General features: G+C 35.8%; 1 protein-coding gene and 1 long non-coding RNA gene across 3 annotated transcripts; one reads left to right on the forward strand and one right to left on the reverse strand.

Moving 5' to 3' along the window:
• The first annotated feature begins 2,923 nt into the window (after positions 1–2,923).
• Positions 2,924–8,086, forward strand: LOC110871338. Of its 2 annotated transcripts, XR_004864162.1 has the most exons (3): positions 2,924–3,142; positions 3,225–3,430; positions 7,895–8,086. It is a non-coding gene; the product is annotated as an uncharacterized LOC110871338 (long non-coding RNA). The 2 variants fall into 2 exon arrangements; XR_002553661.2 differs by lacking the exon at positions 7,895–8,086 and having other exon boundaries at positions 2,929–3,142; positions 3,225–3,574.
• Positions 8,087–9,552: 1,466 nt separating this feature from the next.
• Positions 9,553–10,105, reverse strand: LOC118481009. The gene is made up of 2 exons (XM_035976078.1): positions 9,928–10,105; positions 9,553–9,863 (listed from the first exon to the last, which is right to left on the reverse strand). The coding sequence occupies exons 1-2, from the start codon at positions 10,103–10,105 to the stop codon at positions 9,553–9,555; spliced, it is 489 nt and encodes a 162-aa protein (XP_035831971.1).
• Positions 10,106–11,689: the final 1,584 nt, after the last annotated feature.

The raw sequence follows: 11,689 nt of genomic DNA on the forward strand, positions 1-11,689 counted from the left end.
CTAATATTAATAGCTATATTCACATATAGGTGGCTCACTAATACTATTATATTTAATCATGTGTAATGTGATGTCATCTTTACATACTGTTCTCGGTTTAACTTAACGAGAGGTAAGAAAAGAAAGTAAAAGTTAGAAAGGAAAGGACGAGAAAGGAAAAAGAAAGATGTCTTTCCCACCATTTCCTCCCAAATCGGAAGGAAAGAAAAACTAAAGAATTTAGCCTAGTTTTCCTTTCAGTTCCTATCTTTTCCTTCCTTAAATGAAACTCGGGAACACGACATGTTTTATTTTCATTTCTTTTCTTTCCTTAAATGAAACTCTGGAACATAAAATATTTTTACTTTTTTTTTGTTTCTTTTCCTTTCCCTCCATTAAACTCTGGAACACACTGTTAAACTCATACATATTTTTAGAAAGAAAAATAAATAGAATTAATTTCTATAAAGTCATATAGGTTTAGTATTTGTGTTGTGTGTATATTTACTAAAAGTCTGTAATTAATTGAAAAGTTTGGTTTGAGATGCTTCATGAAATCCAACTATGATTAATAAATACAAAATTGCGCTAAGATGTGGGTTCAACTATATTAACACACCATGAGATCTGCTTACAATTAATTTCTCAAACAACATTGAAAGTATCTAAAGAGTTGGAAATGTAATCTCTCCTTATTTTCTCTTAAAAAACAATTGCAAAAAAGAGCTCAAATCACATTAAAAAACGCCACCGCAACGCGGGGAATCAATTCTAGTTAAAATAAAAATTCGACAACTAACAAATAATACTAGTCTGATACAAGATCATCAAGTCGTCTAGCCCACAAATGCTCGAGCAACTCATGACAAAGGTTTTCGTGTATCTCATGGTTGTTGTGAGTAAGGAGTATTTAGATTTAGAGAGGTAAGAAGATTTTTTTTAAAATATTGAAGAAATTTGGGTTGAAGTTGGTTATTTATAGAATTTTTAGTATTTTTCATTTCAAATTCCACACGGTCAACACGTAAATCGATGCACCGAACGGTAGTCTCCAGCCGCGAGAGCGATCACGCCACCTCGCGCGCCCTGGCTTGCTGGACCACGTTGTGGTGTTCATGAGCCACGGTTGCTGGCAGCCGTGTGGCTGACGTCCACCGCTCACGACACCACAACACTCAGTCTAATTTAGAAATACTTTTTGTGTACAACGCGTTTGGGTTTGGTAATAACTAGAGGGATAACCCGCGCTACGCAGCGGGTTTTTTAACCTTATCAATTCAATTAGTGTGATACCGACACTTTATGTACCAACCGAAAGAGGAATTCGATTGGTATTGTTATGCCTTATTATGGTACCGATACTCACTCTAGTAACCAAAAAAAGAAACCAAAAAATAAAGTTCTAATATGTTCAAAAGAATATTGTGGCGCAGGTACATTGCAAATACCGAATGTATTAGTCTAATCGTTACGTAATGCGTTAAAAATATGACCCACGCGCGTTGCAGCGCGAGTACGTCGCAAATATCGAATGTATTAGTCCAATCGTTACGTAATGCATAAAAAATATGAAAAACGCATTTAGACGTATTTGATGATTTCAATGTAACCTGTAGGTGTAAGCTCGAAACTTTAGAGACTTGAGGGAGTAAAAAAGGTTTTATAAAGTTTTTAAAGAAAACGACAAATTAGCGAACGAAAGTTACTGAACGAAAATTAAGTTAGTAAAAAACTTAATAGGGTGCAAACGTATATTATATGTGATACATGGGTAAAGCTAGAATGTTGAAAATTAGAGAGGTTAGTTTGTATAGCATGTAAAATGGAGTAAGGGCTAAAATTACTAATTACGAAAATAAAAGGGGTAGCAAAAATGAAAAGAAGTTGTTGCACTCCCCTTCTCTTTTTCGCTTGTCTTTCTCGGGAGGGGGGGGGGATAGGAAAAAAAAAAAAAAAGAAGAAGACTGGAGCAATAAAAGTTGAAACCTAAAGGGGCCAAAAAAAAATAACATAAGGGACTGATAGACAAAAAAAAAATTTAAAATAATATTATTCCTACCGTTCATGCGTCTTTGAAAATGTTATATAGATAATATTTGTTCATAGGCACTTAGAGCATCTCCAATAAGAGATGTTTTTTCATATTTTTTCTAATGCCAAGGTGGCACTTGCCCAACCAATCCCTATCTTTCTCTCACTTGCCCCTCTCACAAACACATTTCTTCTCTCTCTCCTCTCTTCTCTCTCCTCTCTCCTCTCTACACACATATAACTTTTCTCTCTCCATTTTTTCTCATTCTTCACCACAAACATCTCTACACCTTCTCTCCTCCACATCACTCTCTCTCTCCTCCACATCACTTTCTCTCTCCCTAAAAACACCAACAAATCCTCCTATTGGAGATGCTCTTACGAAGAGAGATGCTGAAAAATATAATAATTGATACACATCAAAAAATTAAATAAGAAAGTTCAATTAGTTGACTTTTTGAATTTAATAAAACATTGACCTTGAGATATGGTTGTCTAGAGGTTATCTCCAATGCATTGGGATTCCTTTTGAATTGGTTAAATAATGCTCCTCCGATTCCTTTTAAAGCAACAATTATCAATCCAAAAATAAAGTATAACATGAGTAATTGAAATTTTAAGGTATTAAAATGATATTTTCTTTTTTAGGCCTGCATGTTTTTGTTTTCTTTAACGGCAAATTTGGATCACTGACGAACCACTGGAGTATCATCGTGTCACCAGCGGTATCACCCGATCATACCCATCTCCACTAGGCATAATGCCTATACACTAATTCAGGAGGAAACCCAATAAATATGGGAAAACCCCCTTTAGGAATCGAACTCAGGACCTATTGGTCCCAAAGTCTTATCTCACCCCCAAGATGCCACTAGGCTATAAAGCCATGGGCTCTTTATGGTTCTTGCATCTTACCTGTTTTCGACGTTCAATGTATCTATTCCCAGTTCCCAAATAATATGAAAGGGAAATAATAATATCTTGTAGCATGGAAGTTGTTTTTGTCTGAGAAATAAGAATTTTTGTAATTTCAATTGCAGAAGTACATGCTCGATCTTGCTAGTCTTTTCTCTCACATTCTCGTTGATGTCAGCAGCGTCAAAAGTTTTATGTTACCATTGGTTCCCAGAAGGTATCATCTAAACTTATATCTGTTGGATTAGACGTGTTAATATTATTATATTTAACGCAAATTGACATGCTTAAATACACAGGTTAAAAGTGCTCGGATCACATGAACATGTTTTAAGCTGTTTGTTTTCTTTTTTTAATTTCATTATGTTTAGTTTTGACCTGTAAATGATAAAAAGGCTCCTAAAAAGGAGAAGAAGCATGGAGCCGTACTGGATGAGATCAAAGAAAGCATAACCGAGTTCAAATATTACAAGGAACATGCATTCAGATCATCAAAGTCTAAGAGGTAATGTTGAATGTCAACACTATGTATTAGTTTTTAGTTTGAGTTCTACAACCACGAAACTTGTTAATCGTAGTAAATAAAATCTGTTCTTATTATTTGACCCGAACGGTAATTCCATATGGTTCATCATGGTGTTTGTCTGTTTGATAACGTGTTATGTTAATTGATCATACCCGGAACTGATTCTAAAAAAAATCTGGTTTTGTGCACTGCCATTCACACGAATTGAAATGTATTAAAAATCTACAATACAATGAGTCTTATGGCCTCAATTCCTTAAATAGTTAAACTAGTGGGTACCTGCACTCCGCGACAGGTTCGAAACATAGATAAAAATAAGCAAAACGCAACGGAACATGCTACGTGACAATAAAAAAACCACGTCGTAACGGTATATTCGAAAGTCACGTTTTATGTCGATGTATACGGAAGCCGGGTTATCGAAGAAGATCTACACCAGAACATATTTAAAGATAAGCATGACGATCACGCAGTTTAGTGGGTCGGTTTAAACATAGATTAAAAAAACAAGTTGCAATGCTATATATATAGAGATGAGCGCCGGATGGTTTAAAAAACCGAATGCTTTTAGAAAACATTATAAACAAGCGGTCGGTTCAAAAACAACGTCACGAAAATTCACGTCGAACGTATATAAAAATAACTCGTGTGGAGTTTTAATATAAAAACACCCAAAAAATTACTTTAACATAAAATTCGTTAGAAACTCAAAATCATAATTTATTAAAGTTTAGGGGTTGTTGTGTAAATCAGTTATAGGAAAAGGGCCAACCAACTAAATTTGCAAGGGGTGTAAACAGAAGTTAATCTAAAATGATGGGGAAAATAATAATAAACTAACTAGATTGTAAGACCCCCCGTAACGGGGCGTTTTTTTTAAAAAAAATTGCCAAAAAACGCTGCATAACGCCGGAACCCCCATTACATGGGGCGTTTCCGGGCGTTTTTTTTGAAAAAAAATGGCTCCGGCGTGATTTTAAAAACGCTGTGAATTCGAAAGATGCCAAAAATTCGACCGTTTGGCAACGGTCAAAAACTTATTTTTTTTTTTTTTAATTCTAAATTTTACCCACTATATATATATCATTCCATTTTCTCCAATTTTTTATAAAATTTCTACTACTTTCTCACCCACTCTCTTCTATTACTTTATAAAAAAACCTCCACTTTCTCCTATTTTTTTACAAACATGCATCCATACCGACCCCCGTTTGGTGGCCCCGCAAGACCCACGAACCCGAACACAACCCAACCGCAAACCCCGTACAACCTACAAGACATGGACCCGAGCTTTTTAAGTTACGCGGCTTACTTGAGTGGCGCCCCTCCTTTTGTTTCTCCCACCTACGGCTTTGGTCAAGCCGGCGGGTCGCAACCGTCACAACCCGAACCCGAATCCGAACCCGATGTCGAGGTCGTGCCGGAGTCGCATAAAAAGAAGGAAAAGGATGAGCCTCGACGTGCAAAAACAACCATTAAATGGACGAAGGACGAGGAATACACGTTGACTCGGGCGTGGCTCGATATTTCGGAGGACGAAGATACCGGTAAGTTATTTTTTTTTTATTTTTTTTTCTGTTTTTTTATATTCTGTTTTTTTTTCTGTTTTTTTTTTTCTATTTCATATATTCTGTTTTTTTTTCGGATTATGAAAGACCGAGTAGTTGAAACCAAAAAGTTCAACGAGTTGCAAGAGGCGCGACAAATGGAAAAGGACATTGAGTTTTTGTCCAAACCGATCGACCACCTCCAAGGCGACGCGTTGATCTTGGCTCAAATGCGTCGCCAAAAAATACGTGAAAAATATGGACTTTAGATCATCTAGTTTTTTTTTTCTGTTTTTTTTTCTGTTTTTTTTTTCGGTTTTTTTAATTTTCTGTTTTTTTTTTTTGTATTTTTTTTCAAGTATTGTAATTTATATTTTAAATTAATGAAGACTTTATCTTTTATATTTAAAAAAAAAAATAATTGTCAAATGATTGAGTGGGCATTATTGGGATAATGCCCCACTACACCTTTTTTTCTATAATGCCCAAAGTATGACTAGGCGACACGTGGCGCATAATGCCCCATGTTGGGGGCATTATTCTTGTTTACCATTACGCATGGTCTAAGAGGTTTAAACAAAAGTTAAAGAAAAGTGAAGGGGTGTTTATGGGTGATAGTGACAAAAACAGTTATATAACGTGAACAAAAGTTAGGATTAGGATCAAATACAAAGGATCCTAATTGTAAGAAGTGTAAGAAGGATTTATAGAGTGACAAGTGTCCAATAACCTAAAAAAACCCACTACACAAAAAAACCCACTACAAAAAAAAAAAAAAAAAAAAAAAAAAAAAACCCTTAAACATCCACCACCACCAAAAACCTAAACCCCCCCCCCCACACACACACACACACATCACCCACCCTAAAAAAAAAAATTTTTTTTTTTTTTGCCGAGGGGGTGGGGGTTTAGGTTTTTTGGTGGGGGGTGGGTGTGGGTGTTTAGTTTTTTTTAGATTTTTTTTAGGTTTTTTTTTTTTGGGGGGGGGGGGGGGTTAGGTTTTTGGGGGGTGGGGGGGGGGGGGTTTAGGTTTTTTGGGGGTTTTTTTGTGAGGTATAGTTTTTTGTTTGCCGGGGGGGGGGGGGTAGGTGGGGGGTGGGGGGGTTTAGGTTTTTTGGTTGGTGAGGGGGGGGGGGGTGGGGGGGTTTAGGTTTTTTGGTTGTGGGGGGGGGGGGGGTTAGGTTTTTGGGTGGTGGTGGGGTGGGGGTGGGTGTTTAGGTTTTTGGTGGTGATGTAGTGGGTTTAGTTTTAAGTTATTAGACACTTGTCACTTTATAAATCCTTCTTACACTTCTTACAATTAGAAGCCTTTGTAGAATAACTTGACCCCAAAAGTTAAAGAAAAGTTATGCTTGTTGGGCTAGATTTTTTTGAAATAGGCGGATTTATTGATAGAAAAACAACAACAGAAGCAGCCTTAGCAAGATGCTAAGGCATTAGTACAGGTACAACATAAATCAAACCAAAATACACCTACAGAACTTAGTAAAATTATTTAAAACAACTGAATCTACACCATTCTTCCCACTCCAGCTCCGATTTTCCAGCTCTAGCTTTGACCCATAAGAACGATATTGCTTTAATGTCACCAACCGCCCTTGAAACGTGTGTTGTCCTCCCGTTAAAAATTAAATTATTTCTGATCCGCCATAGACTCCAACATGTTGCCGCAATAATCAGATAGACCGCCTTCTTTTTATCTTGTGACGAACTATGAGACTCAATATATTCCATTAATCCCACGACGCTCAAAAGATATCTCGGAAGGGGTATTTTGACCCATAACGAGATCGAGAAATAAAGGGGTTAAATTGCAGACGGGTTAGAATGGATCAATAGGAATTAGTACACGGGTCAGGATGGGCCGATAGAAATAAGTCTGAAGAGTGAGTGGTTCAACTCAATACATGTAAATGCATTCAAAAGTCTTCTAGAAAATCAACAAGCAGTATAAAAAACCATTGCTGTGCTGGTAAGATTTGGCAATACTACTCAAGGTTGTTCATTGGTTTTGAGGATGATTCATTTTAACCCAAACCCATCCTAACCCAAACTCATTCAAACTTAAATCCATTCTCACCATTTTTTTAATTGGCCCATCCTAACCTAAACCCATTCTTACCCAAACCTAACTTGACCCAACAACCAACCTAACCCAACCCGCCCATTTTGCAACCTCTACTCATTACGTAGCTTGAGGTGGATTTCTGAACATGCAAAATGGATTAATTCATGCCTTTATATAACTGATTATTGTGAATTATGTTCCATCAATCTCAATTATCAAAATTTTGTTACATGACAAATACAACAACACGTTGAACATAAATTAAGTTGGTAAACAGACAAGAATTGAAGGCTGAGAATGTTTAAAGTGTACTTGTAACATAATTAGAGTTGGGAAAATTACATGCTACAAACGAAATGAATTCCAAACATAATTAAAAGTTTAGCACAAGAGTATTTGCTTCAAAAGTTCAAAGTAAATATCTAATACCTCCTGATAGTGCAATATTCTAGTTTCGTCCCAATCCTATTCCAAAAAAGCACTACCTACATGCCTACAATATATATAGAAAAGCATTGTGTATAAAACAATACACACACACATGTATATAGGGTGGTACAAATAATTTTTAACGTGTAAAGTGTGTGTCGAAAGCACTAGCGTGATTATTACACTATAATTTTAAAGGAGAGTAATAATTATTACACTTCAAAATTGTTGCACTACCATAATTATTACACTACAACTAAAAGTGAAGTGCAACTATAATTGAAGTGTAGTGTAATTATTTTCTTAATAGTGTTGTGACACAATTTACAAGCATGGCAAGCTTGCTACTGAAAAAGTATTTGTATATTACTCCTAACACTTTGTGTGTGTATGATGCAGTTTCGCGTGCAATCAAATGGCTCAAGAACGATTGATTAATCAAAGACGACAAATTAAACCAATGATTCCAAGAACATAGTTCTTCTCAATAAAATTCAATCAAAAACTCCCCTGATCAATAACCCTAGATATCCTATTTATAGGATATGAATGATAATTAAAAAGGTAACTAAATAAGATAATATATGAAATTCAAACAATAAATATTAAAAGATAATCTTCTATTTTAACTTGTAGATATTCTGCATCAGTGTATATAGATTTTAAATTCCTAAATTAAAGGGGGTTTAATCAACCTACCTTGGTTGGAGCAAATATTCCAATCTCCATGCACCAACTCATTATTCAATACCTGGAAATAGATTAAAAGGAGAAAGGGGTGCGGTTAATTGAAAGGAAACTCATTACAACTGGATTATTCTTTGCATCTTGTAGTTGGTGTCTGCTGAACAATTTTTCTAGCTACTCACTTAGACTAGAGGGTATGAAGAGCTCCATCCCCATGAGGATGGGCTATCACATAGGCGCCACATCACCATCCCATAGAGAATGGGCCTCTTTCACTTTTGAGGGGGGTGGAGGATGGGGCTACCCCACATATTTTTTTATTGTTTAATTTATTTATTTGTTTAACTTTTATTGTTTAATGTTTAATTTTTATTGTTTAACTTTTTTATTTGTTTAACTTTATAAAAACAATTCAAAATTTAAATATAAATAACACATAAAAGAAGATAATAAAATCCATTACATAACATAAATAAAAACTACATAACCTAATAAAAATACATTACCTAAAATTTATAAAAAAAACAACAAAAAAAAAAAAAAATTACACTACTCGTCTTCGTCTTCGTCTTCGTCTCCGTCACCGTCCCCGACATTTACGTTGTTCCATATATGTTCTACCAAATCGCGTTGAAGGTTTGCATGCGTGTAGTCGTTGGTTAGCGCGAACGAGTATAAATCCTGTTGCGTCGGATCTACCAGGACAGTATTCCCGTAAGATGCATTCTCATCATACTCATAAATCGCCCGACCTTCGTCTTCAATAATCATGTTATGGAGCAAAAGGCAAGCATACATACAAAGGCGCAACCTCTTCGGTGTGAAAGCACGTGCCGGTTGTTGAATGATGGCCCATTTTTTTTGTAGAACACCAAAACAACGTTCGATGTCTTTTCTTGCAGCTTCTTGACGCTTGGCGAATTTTTTCCTTTTTTCGTTCTCGGGAAATGAAATAGTCTTGACAATTGTAGACCAAGACGGATATATTTCGTCAGCAAGATAATACCCGCGTCTATACTCAACCCCTGAAACTGTAAAACGGGTGTCCAAACCGGTTCCATTAACGACATCGCTAAAGATCGCCGATTGGTATAGCACGTTGAGGTTGTTGAATGAACCAGGGAGCCCAAAGAAAGAATGCCAGATCCACAAATCTTGTGACGCCACGACCTCAAGTATTAAGGTTGGATAGCCGTGATCACCTCGTGTGTATTGGCCTCGCCACGCAGTCGGGCAGTTATGCCACTCCCAATGCATGCAATCAATGCTACCAAGCATTCCCGGAAACCCGTGCCTTGCTTCATGAGCTTGGTACAACTGTTGAACATCATACGCGTTTGGTTTCCGCAAATATTGTTTGCTATACAGTTTCACCACATTATGGCAAACCGATACAAACATTCCCGCGAAGTTCTTGCCGACATCTGTAAGTACTTGTCCAAAGCGTCGGCCACTGTCCCGTACGCCAGTTGGCGAATGGCCGCAGTACACTTTTGTAACGTGGTAAACCCTTCATAATTCCGAGCATCTGGTCGTTGCGTGAAAAACGGGTCTAGCCCCACCAAATCATCAGCAATCCGTGTGAATAACCGGCGACTCATTCGGAACCTTCGTTTGAAAATGTCGGCATTGTAAAGGGGTGCATCCGAAAAATAATCGTTCACCAATTTCTCGTGCGCTCCTGTCGTAAAAAATATATAAATACGAGGAAATATATAAATATATAAAATTTATTAATGACAAACCTTGGCGGTCTCTGTTAATCCGTATTCGTCTGGTAATAACGTTTTCAGACGAGCCATCTTCCTCTTCCTCTTCCTCTTCTTCCTCCAAAAGAATATGCGCCGCCTTTACCACAACGTTTGCGAAAAACATCTCCTCTTCGTCAGAAGAAGACGAGGACCACCAAGAATTAAATGCCATTGTGGATGAAAAGATATTTTTTTATAAAAGATTGGTATAAAAATGGGAGTGTTTTTTTTTATAAAAATGGATGAGAATGGGAGAAGAATGGCTGAAATATTGAGGAAATGGTATAAAAAAAATGGAAGAAGAATGGGTATTGTAACATTCCTATTTTTATATAAGAATTATAAGTTTGGTTAAATTTATTAACCACTAGTAACTAATTTATTTTTAATATAACTTATTCAAACCAAAAAGTTTTAAACACTATTTTACATAGTTGGTTGAAATATTATACTAATTAATTGATCTGTATATGGGTGACCTTTCTAAATAAAATAAAAGTAAAAAAAACTTCTATTATTAGACAGGTAGCCTATGGGTAAGTTGACTATAAGAAATATGAAGTACCTAGACGGGCCTAGGAACCGTATAATAATTAAATTATAAAAAAATACATTGTATTTGAACCTACTCTGTTGTTTTTAATGAAGCTTGGTTCAAAATGTAGACAATAATACACTCGTTCTAAAGACATATTTATTATTTTCTAGAATGCCATATTCTAGAAGTTATATGTGCTAAATAACTGAAGCAATTAAATTAATTATAATATATATTAATAATACTTACAATTTCATTTTATATAAAGTAGGCATACAGTTGAGTTGAAATAAAATAGTATAATAATAATCAAAATGAAAATAAAACATATGTACGTTTAGAATGAAATAATAATAAAATAATCAAAATACTTAAATGAGTAAACTGTCATTTTGGTCCTTGTGGTTTGGCCAGTTTTGCCATTTTAGTCCAAATCTCAAACTATTTACATCTGGGTCCATGTGGTTTGCATTTTGTTGACATTTTAGTCCAAAATTCAAAAACCCCATTTTTTTGACTGTTACAACCTCCTATTTTGTCCTTTAGTGCAGGGGCATTTTGGTCTATGTTAATTTATTATAACATTTCAATAACATCATCTTCAAAAACATCATCAAACTTCATCATCAAAACCCAGAAAATCAAGAACACCATCTTCAAGAAAATCAAGAACCCAGAACAAAACCAGAAACCATCACAAAAATCAAATACAGACAACAACAAATCAAAACAAAAACCGATTTGTAAAAAGAAACGAGGCTCAGATCTGTATCTTCAAGAACAAACATCATCATCAAAACCCAGAAAATCCAGAAAATCAAGAACATCATCTTCAAGAAAAATCAAAAACTGATTTGTAAAAAGAAACGAGGCTCAGATCTGTATCTTCAAGAACATCATCAAACATCATCATCAAAAACCAGAAAATCCAGAAAATCAAGAAAATCAAGAACATCATCTTCAAGAAAATCAAAAACCGATTTGTAAAAAGAAACGAGGCTCCAACAACAAATCAAAACCGCCATGGCTGCAAACAGAGGTTGCAAGCACACTTGCCCTCCTCTGATTCTACCACGCCAAGCTGCGGAAAATCTCAAATGTTGACCCAATTTTGACTCGGATTAGGTGAAATCATCACAGCCTCGTGGTGAATAAAAGGACTGGGTTCAAGTTTTGATCATCTGTTTGTTACAAAATCACCCTCAACCACCTAAAACA

The sequence above is a fragment of the Helianthus annuus genome, chromosome 8, assembly GCF_002127325.2.
Source record: "Helianthus annuus cultivar XRQ/B chromosome 8, HanXRQr2.0-SUNRISE, whole genome shotgun sequence".
Classification (NCBI taxonomy): Eukaryota; Viridiplantae; Streptophyta; class Magnoliopsida; order Asterales; family Asteraceae; genus Helianthus; species Helianthus annuus.